The sequence below is a fragment of the Carcharodon carcharias genome, chromosome 4 (assembly GCF_017639515.1).
Source record: "Carcharodon carcharias isolate sCarCar2 chromosome 4, sCarCar2.pri, whole genome shotgun sequence".
NCBI lineage: Eukaryota > Metazoa > Chordata > Chondrichthyes > Lamniformes > Lamnidae > Carcharodon > Carcharodon carcharias.
In genome coordinates this window covers 73,122,246-73,145,163 of record NC_054470.1, presented here as the reverse complement: position 1 = coordinate 73,145,163, position 22,918 = coordinate 73,122,246, and the positions used below count along the sequence as shown (strand labels likewise).

The 22,918-nt window shown below is 43.1% G+C and overlaps 1 protein-coding gene across 1 annotated transcript in view; it reads left to right on the top strand.

Moving 5' to 3' along the window:
• Positions 1–4,246: 4,246 nt before the first annotated feature.
• Positions 4,247–22,918, top strand: part of ccdc17 (coiled-coil domain containing 17) — a 79,093-nt gene continuing 60,421 nt past the window's right edge. The window contains exons 1-3 of the mRNA XM_041186546.1: positions 4,247–4,384; positions 11,043–11,195; positions 17,501–17,630. Coding sequence (XP_041042480.1) covers positions 4,247–4,384; positions 11,043–11,195; positions 17,501–17,630 — 421 coding nt within the window. The remainder of the gene's footprint in view (positions 4,385–11,042; positions 11,196–17,500; positions 17,631–22,918) is intronic.

Below are 22,918 nucleotides of genomic sequence, written 5' to 3'. Positions count from 1 at the left end.
GTTGTGAATGGCCTGAATACTTACCCAGACAAAGCTCTTTCCTTGAACTGGTGCAAAGTTGTCATTTCTGACAAGGGTCACTTAACAACACAGAGATCGTGCTTTTGAGAGTTCCTGACCTGTTACAAAAATGCTCACAAGTCTGTGTGTAGCAGGTCACCAGCACAGAGTGAAGATGGTTTGATAACTAAACATTTACTTTAAATGGAGGGGGGGTGATTCTTGCTAACGTGAAAGCTGTTCACTGAAAGTTTTGATGGTGTAGTTTTGTGGCCACATCAAAGTAGGGTATAATTGAAATGCACTGCCTGAAAAAGTGATGAAACAGATTCATAAGAGCACAAATAGTAAAAATAGGCCATACGGCCCCTCAAGAATGCCCTATTCAGTAAGAATGTTGCTGATCTTCAATCTCAACTTCACTTTCCTGCCTGATCCTCTCATTCCTGATTCCTTTGGATTCCAAGAATCTGTTCGTCTCAGCTTTGAATATACTTAACGACACAGCATGCACAGCCCCCTGGGTTATAGAATTCCAAAGATTTGCCAACCCTCTGAGTGAAGAAATTTCTTTGTTTGAGTCCTAAATGGCTGACCCTTATCTTTAGATGATGGCCCCAATTCTAGACTCTCCAGCGAGGGGAAATGCCTCTCCACATCTTATGTTTCAATTAGATCACAACTCTGTCTTCTAAACTCGAGAGTGTAGGCCCATTTTACTCAATCTCTCCACTGGAACACTACTCTCTGCAGAAATTGATCTTGTGGGACCAAAACTGCATTCCATATGTGGTCTCACCAAAGTCCTGACAAACCCAGCAAGACTTCCTTGAAATTATGTTCTTCGTAATGCAAATTTGAATTCTAGTACTTAAGATATAAAAGTTATGTCAGCAGTAAAGTTCAAATGAAAATAAAGTCAGGATTTCTTTCCTTGTCAAGTAAACCATTTCAAATTCTTAAATGTTTTATCATTGTGTTGATCAGTTCTATTCCCTATTTTACATCCAGTTCATCAAGCACTTCTAAATTAAAATTCTATCCTTCAATTTAAAATTTTGAATGTGTTGAGCAATACACTTTCCCGGTTAAATGAATCTACAATGCTAGCATTGACTTACTGGTAGCTTCCCACCTCAGAGTCAGAAGGGCAGAATTTCAAATTCCACTCAAGACACTTGAACATGTAATCAAGGCTAGCACTTAAGTACTGAGGGATAACTGCACTGTCAGAGGTGCTATCATTCAGATGAGACCTCCCAACTGAAAAATACTATTTGCAGAAGAGAAGCGAGGGAGTTCTTCCTGGTATCTTGGCCAACATTTGTTCCTTAACCAACACTTAGAACATATATTCATTATCACATAGCTGCTTGTGGCTACTTGCTACGTGAAAATTAACTGCCACGTTTTCTACATTACAACATTTCAAATACTTCATAGGCTGTGAAGCATTTGATGCTAAATAAATGCAAGTTCTTTTCCAGCCTTTCAAAGGTATATTAAAAAAAAAAATTATTTCATGGAATGTGGGCGTCGCTGGCAAGACCAGCATTTGCCATCCTTAATTGCTCCTGTACAGAGTGGCGTGCCACACCATTTCAGAGGGCAGTTAATAGTCAATCATATTGCTGTGAATCTGGAGTCACATCTAGGCCAGACCAGGTAAGTACAGCAGGTTTCCTTCACTAAAGGACATTAGTGAACCAGATGGGTTTTTACGACAATCAACAATGGTTTCATAGTCACTATTACTGAGGTTAGCTTTTCAATTTCAGATTATTAATTGAATTTAAATTCCACCAACTGCCATGGTGGGATTTGTACCCTTGTCCCCAAAACATCAGCCTGGGCCTCTGGATTACTAATCCAGTAATATTACCACCATAACACTATCTTTTTATTTGAATATTTCAAATTCTAATCTTTAATTTGTAATCTTAATCCTTTTTCCTGAATATTGTGCTCCACGTTTTACATAATCTTCAATTTCCTAATTCTTCAATCCCTGATCTTTTAATTTGAGCCCTGTTGTCAATTTGGGTTTAACTGTAATCCTTTACTTAATTGAATTTTTCTCCCTCCTTAAATTGCTTTGACTTATTAATATAAATTGGTTTGTTTTTCTAAACAAATTGAATTAACTTTCATAATTCAATCTCTGCTTTAAGATTTATATTCAAAACCATGTTATAAATTAATTCCTCTGTACTCAAGCACTGTCATGCGAACATATGAATTAGAAGCAGGAGTAGGCCACTTGGCCCCGTAAGCCTGCTCTACCATTCAATAAGATCATGGCTGATCTGAATGTAACCTCAGCCCCACATTCTTGTTTACCCCGATAACCTTTCACCCCCTTGTTAATCAAGAATCTACCTAGCTCTGCCTTAAAAATATTCAAATACTGTCTTTTGAGGAAGAAAGTTCCAAAGACTCAACCCTCAGAGAAAAGATTTCTCATCCCTGTCTTAAATAAGCAACCCCTTATTTTTAAACAGTGACCCCCTAGTTCTAGATTCTCCCACAAGAGGAATCATCCCCTCCACGCCCACCCTCTCAAGACCCCTCAGGATCTTAAAGGTTTCAATTAAGTCACCCCTTACTCTTCTAAATTCCAGTGGATACGAGCACAACCTGTCTACCCTTTCCTCATAAGACAACTCACCCATTCCTGGTATTAGTCTAGTAAGCCTTGTCTGAAGTGTTAATGCATTTACATCTTTCTTTAAATAAGGAGACCAATACCCTACACAATACTCCAGATGTGGTCTCACCAATGCCCTGTACAACTGAAGCACAACCTCGCTACTTTTGTAATCAATTCCCCTCACTATAAATGATAACATTCTATTAGCTTTCCTAATTACCTGCTGTACCTGCAGATTAACCTTTTGTGATTCATGCATTAAGACACCCAGATCCCTCTGAATCTCAGAGCTCCTTAATCTCTCACCATTTAGATAACCTTTTTTATTCTTCCTGCCAAACTGAACAATATCACGCTAAGATAAAAGCAAAATATTGCAGATGCTGGAAATATGAAATAAAAACAGAAAATGCTGGAAAAGCTCAGCGGGTCTGACAGCATCTGTGGAGGGAGAAAAACAGAGTATGACTCCAAAGAGTCGTGCAAACTCAAAATGTTAACTCTGTTTCTCTCTCCACAGATGCTGTCAGACCTGTTGAGCTTTTTCAGCATTTTCTGTTTTTATGAACGAGTTCACATTTGCCCACATTATATTCCATTTGCCAGATCTTTGCCCACTCTGTTGATACAGGGTCATTTTTCTAATTGAATGAATAATCTAACCTAGAGATGTAAATGAATTACATTTGAATCAGAGTCCTGAATATTGTGTGTCCCATCCCTGGGTTTAGTTTTATACTGCTGTCCCTTTTCTCTATTTACAGTATAGTCTCATTGTTTTTTTTAAATTCAAAATGTCTTTTTCACTTGTTATTTTTAACAGGTCTAACCAAAGAGTAGAATTTTGGAAATGGAATGGCCAATAGATTTGGAGATGGGAGAGAATAGGTTCAGGTGGAAATGTTAGAGTTTGTGAGTGTTGCTGTTCTACTGCGAGCTTATTTTTATTTACTTAATAATTATTAATCTGTCTTTCAGACAAAACATTAAGCTAAGGTCTGCTTTCTTGTGGGGTGGCAAAGATCCCATGACACTGAAAAAGAGTTGGGGGGGGGGGGTGGGGGGGGTGGGGACGACGACGTTTCATTTGTTTCTCAACCAAAATCACCAAACAGAATAACTGGTTATTCTTAATTCGGTATTTGTGGAACATAAAAACTGAAAATTTATAGCATAGAAGGAGGCCAATTGGTTTATCATGTATGTACTGCCCAAAGAAGCTATCCAGTCTATTCCCTCTTTCACCTCTTGTTTTATGCAGCTGTTAGGCGACCACACAAGTACTTTTAAAATGCAGTGAGAGTTTCTGCTACCAACACCCTTTCAGGCAGAGTTCTAGATCCCACCATCCTCTGAGTGAAAACAGTTCTCCTCCAAATCCTTCTGCCGATTACCTTAAATGTATGCTTTCTGGTTATTTGCTGTGAATTAACTGCCATCTTTACTTACAAAGCAACTAACTGGCTGTGGAACACGCGCTGTTTCAACCAGCCATCGTACAGCTGACTCCCACCGCTAGCTGGCATCGTCAGGCAGCCCTAGCTCCAAAAGCTGGTTGCCGAGTTTGGCTCACTTTGTTGCTATTTATGAGTAGCGATGACGCCCAGGTACCTGAGCTGTTCGAGCTGCAACATGACTTTTAAATCCCCGTCTCTGCTTGAAAAACACCGGGAAAAGTTTTGCATCGGGACCGAGATCGGAAGAGGATTAATGACCAAAACCCCAGAAGATATAGTAAAGTTTATTTTATCTTTAAGTTTATCCTTTTTCTTGTTCATTCATGGAATGTGGCCGTCGCTGGCAAGGCCAGCGTTTATTGCCCATCCCTAATTGCCCTTGAGAAGGTGGCGGTGAGCTTTTAAACTGATTGTATCTCCAGCAATAACATCACAAGGAAAGATGCGGATACACTCCCTGTTAGTGTCATTGTTGAGGTCTTCCAGCGCCGTTTAACGCTGGCTGGCGAGCGAATGCAAATTCTGCAAGTTTTAATTTGCATTGGCTGTCGATAACCCTCTATCACAGGGGCAAGTGCAGTTGAAAAACTTAACTGCCCTGTTTGTAAAGAAACAAAAAATAATGGTGGAAATAATTAAGTGTGGTTAATTAGCATGTTCCCTCTCGGGGTTTGGTTCTATACTGTTGTCCCTTTATTTGTAGGATCATTGTTTTTTTATTCAAAATTATTTTTGATTTAAATACTGCCTCTTTCACTTTAGCTGTTTAAATTAGACCTAGCCCGAAATAATAGAAAACTCAAAATTAATTTCATTTTGAAAATCGCTCATTTGTTTTACCCAATCCTTTTTATTGTATTTCATTGCATATGCTGAAACGAAGATTGATGTAAAGAATATAAAAAACCGTAGTAAAATAATTGCAGGCGTTTATTTGGTGGTTGCTTTCGCCTTTGTTATCGATATTCAATTCCGCGTTTCTAACGCAGCGATTCAAATTGATTGTTCCGGTTATAAAACCCAGCAACAAGACTACGTATTTACTGAAACTCATCGACTTGTACAGTGGCCGTGTGAGTGTGTGTCTATCGTTTGTAAAGTAAATGTTGGTTGCTATGGGCTAGATATAGACTTGACACTCGGTCCCATATAGAGCTGACTATTTGCTAAGTCGCTGATAGACAAATCACATTGTTGGTGCTCAAGGGATCCTTCTGTTTACACCACGCAGATTTTAATTGGAGTAGAAATAGACCTGGATGAATAGTTATTTTGACCTGGGCAAAACATTTACATTCCTACCAACAAACCACAATGATCGACAGGAAAAAGACTCCCTGGTCCAACCGACCTGTTCCAATGTCTGCAATATATACAGACACTCCCCACCCCACCCCAAAATCTTCTCTTTTTCTGGGAGAGGTGAAAACCAGATTAAAAACATTGACCAATTAGGGAAACATCTGGAAAATTGCTTCTCAACCCCTTTACACCATTGCAGCTAGTCCAAGAGCCCCCTCTGGTCCTAACTGTTATGCAATACTTATCTTTTGTAGGAGATATTCTCTGCCCCAGCCAGAAACAGGTAGGTCTGGTTGAGGAAATTCAGCAAATCAGGACAACAGTTGGTATGGGTTGCACAGAATCATAGAATTATTCAGCATAGAAGCAGGGCATTTGGCCCGTTGTGTTCTTGTCAGCTCCGCAAAAGCAACTGGGCTATTTCCATTCCCCTGTCCTTCCCACAGCTCAGCACTTTATTTTCTCTCCAGGTGCTTATCCAATTCCCTCCTGAAAGCAATGGTTGAGTCTGTCTCCACCACACTCTCAGGCAGTGCATTCCAGACCCTAACCACTCGCTGTGTTAAAAAAAAGTTCTCCCTCATGTTATCGAGTCACAGAGGTCTACAGCACAGAAAAAGGCCCTTTGGCCCATCGAGTCTGCCCCAATCAAACAAGTACCTAACTATTCTAATCCCATTTTCCAGCACTAGGCCATGGCATCACAAGTGCACATCCAAATACTTCTTAAATGTTATGAGGGTTTCTGCCTCTACCACCCTTTCAGGCAGAGAGTTCCAGATTCCCAGTACCCTCTGGGTGAAAAAATTCTTCCTCGCATTCCCTCTAAACCTCCTGCCCCTTACCTTAAATCTATGCCCCCTGGTTATTGATCCCTCCACCAAGGGGAAAAGTTCCTTCCTGTCTTCCCTATCTATACCCCTCATAATTTTGTACACCTCAATCATGTCCCCCCTTAATCTCCTCTGCTCCAAGGAAAATAACTCCAGTCTATCCAATCTCTCAAGTACTAGCACAAATTGCCAGTATTTCTTTCGCATTCACCTTAAATCGGTGTTCTTTGGTTCTTAATGGGAACAGTTTCTCCTTATCTACTTCTGACTAGACTTCTCATGATTTTTGAACAATTCTATCAAATCTCCTGTCAATCTTCTCTTTCTGAAGGATAGCAGCCCAAAGTTCCGTAATTTTTAAAATTCTTTCACAGGACTTGGGCATCTCTGGCTATGCCAGCATTTGTTGCCCATTCCTAATTGTCCTTGAGAGGTGAACCGCCTTCTTGAACCACTACAGTCACGTGGTCTAGGTATATCCACAGTCATCCATGTAACTGAAGCCCCTCATCCCTGGATCTATTCTTGTAAATCTTTTCTACACCCTCTCTAAAGTCTTTGCGTCCTTCCTAAAGTGCAGTGCCCAGAATTGGACACAGTACTCCAGTTGAGGCCAAGCCAGTGTTTTATAAAGATTCTTTATAACTTACTTGTTTTTGTACTCTATGCCACAATTTATGAAGCCCAGGCTGCACTATGCATAACAAAAACAGAATTACCTGGAAAAACTCAGCAGGTCTGGCAGTATCGGCGGAGAAGAAAAGAGTTGACGTTTCGAGTCCTCATGACCCTTCGACAGAACTTGAGTTCGAGTCCAAGATAGAGTTGAAATATAAGCTGGTTTAAGGTGTGTGTGTGTGTGTGTGTGTGTGTGGGGGGGGGGGGGGGGGGGGGTGGGAGGGGGTGGAGGGGGGGGGGGTGGTAGAGAGAGAGAGAGAGACAGACAGAGAGACTCCACTTCTCTCTCTCTCTCTCTCCACCCCCCCCCCCCCCCAACCACCTTAAACCAGCTTATATTTCAACTCTTTCTTGGACTCGAACTCAAGTTCTGTCGAAGGGTCATGAGGACTCGAAATGTCAACTCTTTTCTTCTCCGCCGACGCTGCCAGACCTGCTGAGTTTTTCCAGGTAATTCTGTTTTTGTTTTGGATTTCCAGCATCCCCAGTTTTTTTGTTTTTATTTTTGCACTATGCATAACTGCTTTCTCAACCTGCCCTGCTGCCTTCACTGATATGTGCACATATACCCCCAAGTCTTTCTGTTCCTGCACCCCCATTAGAATTGTACCCTTTATTTTATATTACTTCTCCTCGTTCTGTCTACCAAAATGTATCACTTGACACTCTGCATTAAATTTCATCTGCCATCCATTTCATTCATCCATGTTTCCTTAGAGCCTATCACTATCCTCCCCACAGTTCACAATACTTCCAAATTTTGTGTCACCTGCAAATTTTCAAAGTATGCCCTGCACACCCGAGTCTAGGTCATTAATGTCAACAAGAGGTCCACCACTTTCTGGGGAATGAACCATTTCCCTGCCCTTACATAATTTGAAATTGTGACAGTGTTCCTCCCTAACCGTTTTAGCGGAATACTTGATCAACCCTTTGGTGTTTAATTACCAGCCTATGTGAACCAAGTTATTAATCATATGCCACCTTATCTCTGAAATGTGAAAGTAAATTTGCCTTGATGAGATCTCATTGCCAGCAGTGAACGGGCACCTACTTTATTGGCGCTGAGACCAAGCTGATCAAGAGCCTTCCAGCTGGCAAGAGAATACAGCAATATGCTGTGTAGTGCCTTGGAAACCGAAGTACGGGTCTTCTGCGACGAGGCAATCACTGTCAGAATGCTGACTATACTTTCCGCACCCTGACGCAGCTGCGCATTTCTGGCCAAGTCTTCCAAGTCAGGCTTGTCCAGAAATGCTGAGCATCAGAGAGCTCCATTGCAGTGCTGGGGCGTCAGGGGGGAAGACAGGATACATTCCCTCTTTACGGCACTCGCTGCCGTAAGATACGTTTAAAAGTCTAGTGTCAATGTTAGTGAATGGATGAATGTTACTGAATCGGCAAATGGGTGAATGGATGAATGAGTGAATGGGTAGGGTGGGTGAGTTAAGTGTGTAAGTGGGTAGGGTGGTTGGTGGGTAAGTGGGTTGGGGGGCAGTTGGGTTAGGCTGAGAGGGGTTGCCAGGTCGGGGGCTAGTCGGTTCGGGGTGGGTAGTCAGATGGTGGTGGGTAGTCAGGTTTGGTTGGAAGGAAATTAATGGGACTGATAGCTGGTAAATCCCCTGGACCTAATGATCTAGATCCCAGAATGTTGAAAGAGGTGGCTGTAGAGGTAGTGGGTGCATTGGGGGGGGGGGGGGGGGGGGCGCATCTTTAAAAATTTTATAGATTCTGGAACAATTCCTGCAGATTGGAAAGTAGCAAATGCAACCCCACTATTTAAGAAATGAATGAGGGAGAAAACAGGGAACTATAGACCTGTTAGCCTGATAGAAATAGTAGGGAAAATGCTAGAATCTATTATAAAGGATATGGTAACAGGACACTTAAATGGAACTGTACTCATCCAGGCAAGTGGAGAGTATTCCACCACATTCCTGACTTGTGTCTTGTACCTGGAGAGCAGCTTTTTGGGAGTCAGGAGGTGAGCTACTCACCACAGGATTCCCAACCTCTGACCTGCTCTTGTAGACAGAGCATTTATTTGGCTGCTCCAGTTCAGTTTCTGGTCAATGGTAGCCTCCTAGGATGTTGATAGTGGGGGACTGAGCAATGGTAATGCTATTTAATTGTCAAGGGAAAAGCGTTGAAGTCCTCCACCCAGAGTACATTCTGTGCCCTTGCCACCTTTGGTGCTTCCTCCATAGTAGTGTTCAACATAGAGGAGCACTGATTCATCAGCATGAGATTTCCTTGCCCATGTTTGGCCATGAGACTTCATGGGGTCCAGAGTCAATGTTGAGGGCATCCAGAGCAACTCCCTCGTGACTGTATCACTGTGCCACCACTTCTGGGAATGGTGATGGTGGTGTCAGGGACATGTTCTGTAAAGTATGATGCTCCGAGTATCCCAATTTTGGCTCAAGCCCCCAGCTATTAGTAAGGAGAACTTTGAAGGGTCGACAGGGCTGGATGTGCCGCTGTTGTTTCCGGTGCCTAGGTCGATGCTGGCTGGTCTGTCCAGTTTCATTCCTTTTAGACTTTGTAGCAATTTGATACACTGAGTGGATTGGCTTGCTAGGCCATTTCAGTCCCCAACCACAGTGCTGTGTGTCTGGAGTCACATATAGGCCAGACCAGGTAAAGACTGCAGATTTGCTGCCCTAAAGGGCATTAGTGAACCAGATGGGGTTTTACAATGATTTCACTATTACCAAGACTAGCTTTTTAATTCCAGATTTATTAATTCAATTTAAATTCCATCAGCTGCTGTGGTGGGATTTGAACTCATGTCCAGTGGCAAAACCGCTATGCCATCACCTCCTTTTTGCATATCCTTCCTAAATGTCAAATAACCTTGTCAAATAATTCAGTTCCCAGCTTTGGTCACCCTGCAGCCACATCTCCGTAATGGCAATTAGATCACACCTGTTTACTTCTATTTGTACCATCAATTCATCTACCTTGTTATGAATGGTGCATCCACTCAGATAAAGTGTCTTTGATTTGCCTTTTAACTGTATTCTGTATTTTGACCGTATTTGATGCTGACCTTTTTCTGTCGCCTTCCAATTTCACTTACTATTTTCCTTTGCACCATTACCAGCTTTGTTTCTCTGCTATCTGAATTCCCTCTCAGGTTACCACCCCTCTGCTAAACTAGTTTAAACCACTTGCAATAGCAAATCGCCCTGTGAGGGTCAGGTCGGGGGTGGGGTAGCGTGGTGGTCAGGAGATTAGAGGGGTAGTCATGTTGGGTCAGGATGGATAGTTGGATCATGTCAGGGGAGTAGTCTGACAGGCAGTTGAGGGTTCAGGGGAGTTGGTCAGGTAGTCGAGGGAGGAGTCGGGGGTGTCAGTGTGAGTGATTGGAGAGTCAGTTGTACCCTAGAGTTGGACTAGGATTTTTCTCTAACATTTCCTGGATAATTATCTAGGTATGTCAGAACTGTCCAACATCTCTGACTCTAACTCAGAGTTGGAGACTTTTGTAGAGGGTCCTTGGGAGCAGGGGAATTTCCCATTTGAAGTTCAAACTTCCTGGATAATTCCCTCAGAGGTAAATATGTTGGGACTTCCGTGGGGTCCTGATGCACACCTTGAGTCGTATATCTGGTCTCCAATGATCCAGAGACCGGAAGATCTGGGCTAATTTTGTCCAGCAAAGAACAAAATGGAAAGTCTGTGAAAAGATGGGGTGCAGGCATGATTACAATCCTAATTCATATGTTTGTACAGAAGCGATAATGCAAGACAAGAAGAGGTCATAAAGGCATAAGTATAGAAACAAAAAAAATGGGCTCAGAGTAGGTTTAAATGCAGAATAGTTGGGGGTAGGGAGGTGGCAGGGAAGCAAAGAAAATATTAGAGACTAGGAATTTGGCAGAAGGAAGACAGATAGACAAAAGGAACAGACCATCTCACTGACCAGGTCCCAATAGAGGCTTCCCTCCCAAGTACCAGCCCAGATCTCCTTCACTTGCAGCAAGTCTGGTGCAACTGCCCTCCCATTATCAGCAACTGGTGTCCAAAAGAAAATCTCTCTTCACAGCTGCTGCCTGACGTATTGACCTCCAGAATTTTATTTTCCTTTCCTTTTTAAATTTCCTTCTTTCATAATAGCTTGAGCAGCTAAAGATCTGTAAGCGACGCTGTGTGGAGCAAAGGAAGCAGCAAGAAATGGAGGAGCGAGATATCCTAGAGGAAATGGATGAGAACGAGAGGAGGTTAACATGTGAGAATTTGGTATCTGATGAATGGGTAGCATTTGGCCAGGTAAGTTCTCTGTTTTAAGAGAAGCGGTCGTGGTCTCTTAAATGAAAGTAAATATCTCACTCCTACTTTTGCCTAACAGAAAGTGTGCTTCATATGAGGAAGTAATGGCATTATCTGTTAGACTGCATTCATCACCCACAACATTTCTTATAAGCCTGAAGATCCTAAGATGCAGCTACTGCATCTCCCATGATGAACAGGGGCAGTGGGCTGGTTTGGGGAAAGAATTAGAATAGAGTGGAAAGGATTGGGGGTTGGGCAAAAGGTAGCAGAGGGTAAGTGGGGGAGATAGCAAAGGGGAAGAGCAATGGACCAGAGAAGGGGCAGAAGTGGGGAGAGGGGATAGAGGAAGAAAGTAAGGAGAAGAGAAAAGAGAAAGGGGAGAAAAAGGAAAGGAGGAGGGAGGGAGGAGCAAAGAGGATAGCTGAGTGAGGAGAAAAGGAGAAGGGGCAGAGGATAGTAAAAGAAGGGAAAGAAGGAGGGGGAGGGGAAGGCTGAGGTAGTTTAGAGGAGGAAGGAGAGGGAACATGTAGGAAATCTGAAGACAAGGATGGTGGAAAGAATGAATTTGCATTTTTGTGGCGTTTTTCATGATATCAGTGCAGTCAATGAAATATTTTTGAAATGTAGCCCCATGGCCTCTAAGGTATCTTGGGGAGGTGGTGGTGGAAGGGCACTGGCAGACTTGCATTAAATGGCAGGAAACTTGCAGGGAGCCTGTCATGAATGTATATCGATGTCTGACCCAGAGAACTGGACCAGGCTCATGAGGCATTGGGAAAGAAAAATCCATCCCTCAGGGTTACAAGGAAGATGAGCAATTTGAAAATGGGCCTAGAAAAAATTGGCACAGTTGCCAGTTTGCCAGAACTAGAGTGCACTAATGCCGGTGTCTGTACTTGAATTAGGACAGGATCGGTACTTAAAAGTCATATCTATGCTTTTTTTGCTTGATTTCTAATCCTAAAAAAAAGTCCTGCTACTATTCAGAAGAATACTACACGTTGTGCATTTAAAAACAAAATGTATGTGTTCCAGTGTTTAGCTTGTATGCACTTGTTTTGACAACAGCATGGTCCCAATCCACCATTCACATCTTTCGTAATTTTAGTAATGCACATAACAGTAACCCAATTGCTTCACCATTGTGCTGTAGATGTCAAGTAAGCAAACCCAGTGGTAAAAGCAGCTAACTGCAGTTTAACATAGAATTTCATAGAATCAGCACCACAGAAACAGGCCATTTGACCCAATTGGTCAGTGTTAGTGTTTATACTCTACAAAAGCCTCTTCCAACCCAGCTTCCATTATCCCTCTAGTCCCTTCTCCATCTTGGATGCATCAAACCACCCCTTAAACATACCAATGTTGTCTGCTTCGACCAGTAGCAGCTAATTCCACATTTTGATCACTATCTGTTTAAAGAAATTCCTCCTGAATTCTTTTATTTGGTCTTTTATTGGCTATTTTAAATGTATACTTGCTTGTTCAAGACTCACCCATAAGTGGAAACAGTTTCTCCACATTCTTCCTATTGAAACTTTTCGTAAATTTGAAGATCTCTTCTTAGTCCCTTTTCCAGAAAAAAGAGCACTAGATTTCTGAGTCTATCCTGATAGTTAATTTATCATTTAAATGATAGGATGTATTAATTTAAAAATCAATTTCATAATAAACAACATTGGACTTCACCTTGAACATCAGCCTAGTCCAACATTGAATAGGAACTGATTTGCAAATAATAAATATGCCTTTCAATGCATGATAGGGTTGACATTTTATTTCATTGTATCTTTTTGATGCTTCATTAAATATTTAGATGACAATTAGAATTAAAGTTTTATACTTGTCTGTTTGTGCATTCAAGTGCCTCTTGGGTGTTTTAGCATAATGAAAACTGACAGAATATGCAATTGTTGTTAATTGGTGCACTTCATAAGATGCTCCAAAGGCTTATAAGACCATTAGCTCCCAGTGTACCTGGTGGTGACCTGAATGTAATCTTGCTGTAAGTGGTTGCTGGGCAGTGATTCTTCTATCTTGTGACTGATCTTGCTTCATTGGAACACTGCAGGAGGCCAAGACAGAAACGTCAGAGTGGGAGCCAGGGAGAGAATTAAAGTGTCAGGAAGCCCAGGGTCACACTTATGGACGGAGGTGTTCCGTAAAGCGGTCACCTAGTCTGCATTTGGTCTCCCTGATATAGAGGCCACATCATAAGCAGCTAATGGTGATGATGTGTTACAGATCACTCATGGAGTCCAAGTTACTGCAGGAACATGAATTTTACATGCATGTTGTAGTTTGGAGCAATGGATCCTGATGTAAGCGGTTCCAATGTTTCCACCACATGGCTGACCAGGAATCTCTCCCGCTCTTCCCACCTGCCACTGGCTTGTGATAGAAGGATTTGAATGTTGATACTCAACCTGTTTGACTGTGTTATAAATGCATCTTCCTTGGCCATCAAGTCCTGGGTGGGAGTTTCTGGCCCAGAGGCAGGGATGTTACCTACTGTGCCACAAGACCTAGAAGCAGCAAATGCAGTATATAAATTGAAAAAAAAGTAGAAGTAAATTATTGTTTCACCCAGAAGGAATGTTTGGGGCTTTGGACAGTGAGAAGGGTGAGGGGCAGGATCTGCATCTCCTGCACTTGCATGTTGTAGGAAAGGTAGGAGGTGTGGGGGGTTACTGAAGAGTGATCAGGGTATTGTGGAGGGAACTGTCCCTTTGGAAAGCTGAAAGGAGTGGGAAGGGAAAAATGTGTTTGGTGGCGGCATCAGGCTGGAGGTGGAGGATAATCCATTGAATAAAGAGGCTAGTGGGTGGAGCCACTGATGTAGGTGAGAAGAGGCAGGGCAAGGAGGGAAAAAATAGAGCCAAGATGAGAGGAAATCAGTTCAGTGGGGCAGGGACAAGCTGAAGCAATGGGTCTACCAGGGCAGTCTTTTTGAGGATGTTGGAGGAGGATGGTATGGTCAACCATGTCAAAGGTTGCAGACAGGTCCAGAAAGACATGGTAGGATAGTTTAACTTGTCTGGTCTAACAGTCACCCATTGTGTGGTTATCAGCTTAACAGTTTGCCGTAAACAATGATAGCTGTTTATGGGGTTCAAGTAAATCATAAGCACCTCTCGAAAAATCACAAACTTATCTGAATAACAGGTTTAAAATGGTAACACAAAAACTATAAGCTGTGGTTGCTGGCAGTCTGAAATGAAACAGAAATGTTGGAAATACTCAGCAGTTCTGGCAATATCAAGTAACATTTCAGGTACCTGACCTATGGTACTGGGAAAAGTTAGATATGTAATAGTTTGAGCAAGTGGAAGGGTGGGCAGAAGAACAAAAAGGAAGATCTGTGATTGGGGGAGGGCAAGAGAGATTAAATGACAAAAGATTCCATGGTGCAAGGCCAAGAGGCGTGGTATTGGGACAATTAAATAAACAAAAGTTGTGCCTTGCGGAGGTCTGAATGGCAGGATCCTGAAATTTAAATAATTGTCTGCTCAGAGCTTCACAGCTTTTAAAAAATATTCAAGCAACTGTAACTTGAAATTTGTACAAATCATTACATTGGTACAAGTAACATTACAAACATCAGTTTTAACGAGTAACAAAAGTATTTGTAAGTAAGTTAATCATGATAACCACATAGGCAATCGTACGGGGGAAAGTGTGGAAACTAACTTAAAAACAGAGTTACGTATAAGGTTCAATCAATTTATTGCAAAAAATGCTACAGCCCTTGGCTGCAAAGATATATGTGCACAAACTGGCTTGGGTCAAATGTGCCTTAGGAGACTGGAGTGGATTAATGTCAGTAGTGGTCTACATGAGAGCATACAGTGGGGTGGGGTTTTAGAGCAAGATGCTCCTCTTGTGATGCCATGGTTGGCCTGTCCTTGATGGCAAATATTGAGGCAGTTCTAATGGTCATAGGAAGATCCCAGAACTAATGGCCTACTATTGTCAACATTGAAAATTTGGTGAAAGCAAAATACTGCAGATGCTGGAAATCTGAAATAAAAACAGAAAATGCTGGAAAAACTCAGCAGGTCTGACAGCATCTGAGGAGAGAAAGACAGAGTTAATGTTTCAAATCCATATGAACGCAAGCTCCAATAATTTATTGATACCAACGCCCATCCAGGACCCTCCACCCATTTCTGTCCCTCTGGCTCCATCCCTTCTTCTAATCCCAGCCCTTGCCGTGTATTCACCATACCCCTGACCTTCCCCTTCTTGATGCTGAACGTTCTGCACTTGGCAAAGGGCTCAGTTTCATATCCTTATGCCTTCACCTCAATGAATTTTGGGTTCGGCATGATGCTGAACTCGTCTTCCACCGCCTTCGTCTCCATACTCAGTTCTTTGGACAGGAGTCCTCTCCCTGTTCAACAGATCCTTTCACCCACTTCCAATATTCTCCCTCCACCTGGACCCCTCCCTCTGGATTCTTATCTGCTCTTGATCTTTTCATTGAGAACTGTCGGCATGACATTGGCCACCTCAATTTCTCTGCTCCTCTCACCCACTCTAACCTGTCTCCTTCCAAACTTGCTGCACTCTGTTCTCTCAGGTCCAACCCTGACTTTGTTATCAAACTTGCCAACAACGCTGGTGCTGATGTCTACCTCACAGAGACTGTCCAAGCACCAATTCTCGGACACTTCCTCCTCCCTCCTCCTGAACCATGATCCCACCACTGAACATCAAGCCATTGTTTCCAGGACTGCCACTGACATCATCTCCTCTGGAGATCTTCCCTCCACAGCTTCCAACCTGAGTCTCCCAACCCCAGACAGTCCGCTACTACCTTCTTCCCAAAATCCACAAACAGGACTGTCCTGGTAGACCGATCGTTTCAGCCTATTCCTGCCCCATAGAACAAATTTCTTCCTATCTTGACTGCATTCTCTCTCCTCTTGTCCAGTCTCTTCCCAACTACATCTGCGATTCCTCTGATGCCCTACGTCATCTCAACAATTTCCAGTTCCCTGGCCCTAACCACCTCCTCTTCACCATGGATGTTCAATCCCTCTACACCTCCATCCCTCATCAGGATGGACTGAGGGCTCTCTGCTTCTTCCTTGAACAGACGCCTGAACAATCCCCATCCATCACCACTCTCCTCCATCAGGCTGAACTTGTTCTCTCAATGAACAACTTCTCCTTTAACTTGTCTCATTTCCTCCAAATAAAACGTGTGGCTATGGGTACCTGCATGGGCCCCAGTTATGCCTGTCTCTTTATGGGGTATGTAGAACATTCCTTCATTCCTTGTTCCAGTCCGACGGGCCCCACCACACCAGTCTTTTTTCAATACATTGATGACTGTATTGGTGCCACTTCATGCTCTTGTTTGGACCTGGGAAGATTTATCAGTTTTTCTTCCAATTTCCAACCTCTCTATTACCTTCACTATCCGACACATCCCTTCCCTTTCTTGACCTCTCTGTCTCTGTTTCTGGTGATAGACTGTCCACCAATATTCATTACAAGCTCACCAACTCCCACAGCTACCTTGAGTACAGCTGCTCACACCCCGCTTCCTATAAGGACTTCATCCCATTCTCTCAGTTCCTTCGCCTCCGCTGCTTCCGTTCCAATGGTGTCACCTTCCAAAATGGTGCTTCTGACATGCCTTCCTTCTTCCTTAACCGAGGTCCCCCCCACCCCCCAACATTGTGGTTGACAGGACCTCAACTGTGTCAGACCCATCTCCTTCGCCTCTGCTCTCACATCTTCCCCTCCCTCCTAGAACCAAGGAAAGGTCCCCCTTGTCCTCACTTTTCACCCCACCAGCCTCAGCATTCAAAGGATCATCCTCCGCCATTACTGCCAATTCCAGCATGATGCCACCACCAAACGCATCTTCCCCTCACCACCACCCCCCAACTCCCAAACAGGGAACCCAACAGGGCCAGCTGTCACTTGTTCTATGTTGTTCTTTCACAGAGTGCTGATGCTTTTTCTGCCATTAACACATTCTGCTTTCTCACCTTTATGCCACTATCAGCACCACAGCATTTTCTTAGTCTTCACCAGACCAAAAAAAAGCTCTGAAGAAGAGTCATACAGAATCAAAATGTTAACTCTGTCTTTCTCTCCACAGGTGCTGTCAGACTTGCTGAGTTTTTCCAGCATTTTCTGTTTTTATAGAAAATTTGATCTCAAGGATCCAAAACCACAATCAACCATTTCACAGCTCTGCAATTTCTTTTTGACAAAAATGCCACGTTATCAAAAGTATCAGAAAATCTATTTACTAACATTTTGTCCTGTGTCTTACATCTAAGGATGACCCAAGCCCGAGAGAGCAGTGGGTGCGGGAACACAAGAATCAGTTGCAAAACCTGGCACAGGATCATGGGAATCATGTCACTGCTTTATTGTCTTGTAACAAGGAACTGGAGGATCAGAGAGCAGGTAAACCCCGAGATTCAGCCAAAAATAACACTGAACTGATCACGGGAAAGTCAACAAAATGTACAGAAGACACTTTCACATTTGATAAAGGAATGTTACATGATTTTTAATTGATCCTCATGGAGACCGATAACTTTTTATAAGAGATGTGAATTTCCCAGCGACCAACAGAAATAATCACATGACAAGATTTCACATTTTAAGACTTTTACTGTAACAACCAAGCTAAAATCCACATTGACTAAACATTAGTTAGTCGTGTTACAACCTGTCCCCAGGTAAGGTTCCCCCAATTTGTTATGATCCCGGACAAGGTACCCAAAATTGTTATGCTCCCAGGTGAGGAGGGATGAACTAGCTCCCTTTCTTTATTCAACTCCCTCAGTTGGCTGCAACAAGGTTAATTTAAAAATGACCTCTTCCCTCATGGATACCTTTTGCCAGTCCAAATATATTTGTTTTTAAATGATTTAACCAGGCTGTCTTGAGTCAAAGGGTGAGTTTATTTGTTACTAAACGCAAGAAAAAAAAAATAAAAATGCAACACACATACACACAGATTAGAAATGAGAAATTGAGTCCAAAAATAAAAGTCAAATTAAGTGTCTAGCAAGATTAGCTGCCCTTCTTTTGTGTCAAGGTGTGAAAACTAGCACTTGAGTTTCTATGGGCAGGATATTGAGGTCGGTGAGCGGGGCCTGCTTGCTGATACGTAACATGACCCGGGATGACGTCAGGTGGAATTCCCGATGTCACCCTTCGTCATTTCAATTTTCAGGTTGGTGGGGCGCAGCCGAATCAGCTGTGCCCCCGCCGATCTGTCAACGGCCAATTAAGGCCATTTAAAAACTAATTTAACTAGTTAAAGGACCAGCCTGTCCAACCTTAAGGTTGGCGGGCAGGCCAGGAGCCCTGGCGGGCTTCAGAAAAAGCATGAAACCTCAACCATGGGCGGAATGAGGTTTCATGTAGGTTTTTAAAAATTTAATAAAAGTTTAATTAAAAGTGATGGACATGTCCCAACTCATGTGACAGTATTACATGAGGGGACATGTCAGGAAAATATTATTTTTCTGTCTTCAACATTTTTGAATTTGGCGCTGATCTCCCTGAGGCTGCACTTAGCCTCAGGGAGATGAGTGCACTCTTTCGTGCGCATGCCCAAAGAGTGCACTCTTGGCTCAGGGAACACCACCACACCCCCCCCCCCCCCCCCCCCCCCCCCCCCCCCCCACCCCCTCGCCCACACAGGGAGCGCATAGTGCTTCCTGGCAGACATCACGCTGGGCGGGCCTTAATTGGCCCGCCCACATAAAATGGTGGCGTGCCCCCATACGGGGGCTCTGATCAGAGCCGTGCCCACTCCTGAACTCTCCCCTAATGGGGAGAGAATTCTGCCCTATGTGTTTCAGCCTGGGTCTCTGTCCCCATTACAACTAAATCACCTGGTCTGTCTCCAGGCAAATTTCAGTACAACTTCACCATCCTCCATTCCAGGACATTCTGTTTTATCTCAAAAGAGGACAGCTTAAAACACAATCATCTTATGAGCATACAAGCATACACATTAGGAGCAGGAGTAGGCCACTTGGCCCCTCAAGCCTGCACTGCCATTCAATAAGATCGTGGCTGATCTGAATGTAATCTCAACCCACATCCCTGTCTGCCCTTGATAACCTTTCAGCCTCCTGTTAATCAAGAATCTATCTAGCTCTGCCTTAAAAATATTCAAAGACTCAGCTTCCACCGGCTTTTGAGGAGGAGAATTCCAAAGACTCACAACCCTCTGAGAAAACAGTTTTCCCCATCTCTGTCTTAAATGAGCGACCCCTTTATTTTTAAACAGTGACCCCTAGTTCTAGATCCTCCCATAAGACGAAACATCCTCTACGCATCCACCCTGTCAAGACCTCTCAGGATCTTAAAGGTTTCAATTAAATCGCTTCTTACTCTTCTAAACTCCAGTGAATAAAAGAATAACCTGTCCAGTCTTTCCTCATAAGACAACCTGCTCAATCCTGGTAGTAGCCTAGTAAACCTTCTCAACTGCTTCTAATGCATTTACATCTTTCTTTAAATAAGGAGACCAATACCGTACACAATACTCCAGATGTGGTCTCACCAATGCCCTGCACAACTGAAGCATAACCTCGCTACTTTTGTAATCAATTCCCCTCCCAATAAATGATAACATTCTATTAGCTTACCTAATTACCTGCTGTACCTGCATACTAACCTTTTGTGATTCATGCACTAGGACACCCAAACCCCTCTGAATCTCAGAGCTCCTCAATCTCTCACCATTTAGATAATAAGCTTTTTTTATTCTTCCTGTCAAAATGAATGATTTCACATTTGCCCACATTATACTCCATTTGCCAGGTCTTCCCCCACTCACTTAACCTATCTATGTCATGTTGTAGCCTCCTTACATTCTCTATGCAATTTACTGTCCTACCTATCTTTGTGTCATCAGCAAATTTAGCAACCATCCCTTCGGTCTCTTCATCCAAGTCATTTATATAAATTGTAAAAAGTTGAGTCCCCAACACTGATCCCTGTGGCACACCACTCGTCACATCCTGCCAACTAGAAAGAAACCCATTTATGCCAACTCTCTCCTTCCTGTTAGCCAGCCGATCTTCTAACCATGCCAATTTGTTACCCCCCTACACAATGAGCTTTTATTTTCTGCAATAACCTTTGATGTGGCACCTTATCAGAAAAAGGCCCTTTGGCCCATCGAGTCTGCCCCAATCAAACAAGTACCTAACTATTCTAATCCCATTTTCCAGCACTAGGCCATGGCATCACAAGTGCACATCCAAATACTTTTGGAAAACTAAAACCAACGTATCAACTATCTCACTAGCCACTTCTTTCAAGACTTTAGGGTGAAGTCCATCCGGTTCTGGGGATTAGTCAGCCTGCAGCCCCAACAATTTGCTCAATGCCACTTCCCTGGTGATTGCAATTTTTCCAAGTTCCTTCCTCCCTTCCATTTCCTAATTTATAGCTATTTCTGGGATGGTACTTGCGTCCTCCATAGTGAAGACAGAAGCAAAATACCTCTTTAATTCATCTGCTATCTCACTACTTTCCATTATCAATTCCCCAGACGCGCACTCTATAGGACCAATCCACAGTCATCCATGTAACTGAAGCCCCTCATCCCTGGATCTATTCTTGTAAATCTTTTCTACACCCTCTCTAAAGTCTTTGCGTCCTTCCTAAAGTGCAGTGCCCAGAATTGGACACAGTACTCCAGTTGAGGCCAAGCCAGTGTTTTATAAAGATTCTTTATAACTTACTTGTTTTTGTACTCTATGCCACAATTTATGAAGCCCAGGCTGCACTATGCATAACAAAAACAGAATTACCTGGAAAAACTCAGCAGGTCTGGCAGTATCGGCGGAGAAGAAAAGAGTTGACGTTTCGAGTCCTCATGACCCTTCGACAGAACTTGAGTTCGAGTCCTAACTATTCTAATCCTATTTTCCAGCACTAGGCCCATAGCCTTGTATGCCATGGCATCGCAAGTGCACATCCAAATACTTCTTAAATGTTATGAGGGTTTCTGCCTCTACCACCCTTTCAGGCAGTGAGTTCCAGATTCCCACCATCCTCTGGGTGAAAAAATTCTTCCTCACATCCCCTCTAAACCTCCTGCCGCTCACCTTAAATCTATGCCCCCTCCTGGTTTTTGATCCCACCACCAAGGGGAAAAGTTCCTTCTGTCTACCCTATCTATGCCCCTCATAATTTTATATAGCTTAATCATGTCTCCTCTCAATCTCCTCTGCTGCAAGGAAAATAACCGCAGTCTATCTAATCTCCCCATATAACTAAAACTCTCCAGCCCAGGCAACATCCTGAAATATCTCTTCTGCACTCCCTCTAGTGCAATCACATCCTTTCTATAATGCGGATTCCAGAACTGCATGCAATACTTTATCTGTGGCCTAACCAGCGTTTTATACAGTTCCAGCATAACCTCCCTGCTCTTATATTCTACGCCTCAGTTAATAAAGGCCAGTATCCCATATGCCTTCTTAACCACCTTATCTACCTGTCCCGCTACCTTAAGGGATTGGTGGAAATGCACACCAAGATCCCTCTAATTCTCAGTACTTCCCAGAATCCTACCATTCATCAGGTATTCCAGTGCCTTGTTTGTCCTGCCCAAATGCATCACCTCACACTTATCTGGATTAAATTCCATTTGCCACTGATCAGCCCATCTGACTCGCCCATCTATATCCTCCTGTAATCTAAGGCTATCCTCCTCACTATTTACCACCCCACCAATTTTCATATCATCTGCGAACTTACTGATCAACCCTCATATATTCAAGTCTAAAACATTTATATATACCACAAACAGCAAGGGCCCCAACAACAATCCCTGTGGAACCCCACTGGACATAGGCATCCAGTCACAAAGACACCCCTCAATCATCACGCTCTGCTTCCTGCCACACAACCAATTCTGGATCCCATTTGCCAAATTGCCTTGGATCCCATGGACTCTTACTTTCGTTATCAGTCTTCCATGGGGGACTTATCAAAAGCCTTGCTGAAGTCCAAGTAGACTACATCAAATGCATCTACACACCTGGCCATCTCTTTGAAAAATTCAATCAAATTGGTCAGACATGACCTCCCTTTAACAATACCATGCTGACTGTCCTTGATTATTCCCTGCCTCTCCAAGTGTAGATTAATTCTGTCCCTCAGAATCACATCCAATAGTTTCCCCACCACTGAGGTTAGACTGACTGGCATGTAGTTTCCTGGTTTATCCCTTCCTCCCTTCTTGAATAACGGTACCACATTGGCTGTCCTCCAATCCTCTGGCACCTCTCCTGTGGCCAGAGGGGTATTGAAAATTATTGCCAGTGCCCCTGCTATCTCCTCCCTTGCCTCACCCAATGGCCTGGGATACATTTCATCCAGGCCTGGAGATTTGTCTACTTTTAAGCCTGCCAGACCACTTAGAACCTCCTCCCTTTCTATGCTAATTTCTTTAATTATATCACAGTCCTTCTACTTGATTTCCATACCCACATTGTCCCTCTCACTTGTGAACACCGACACAAAGTATTCATTTAGAACCTTACCTATGTCTTCCGGCTCCACACTCAAATTGCCACTATGGTCCTTCATGGGCCCTACTCTTTTCCTAGTTATCCTCTAACTTGTAATGTACTTGTAAAATAACTTTGGCAGGTAAAATAAAGGAAAACCCAAAGTTCTTTCATGCCCCTCTTTGCTCTCCTTTTTAAGTT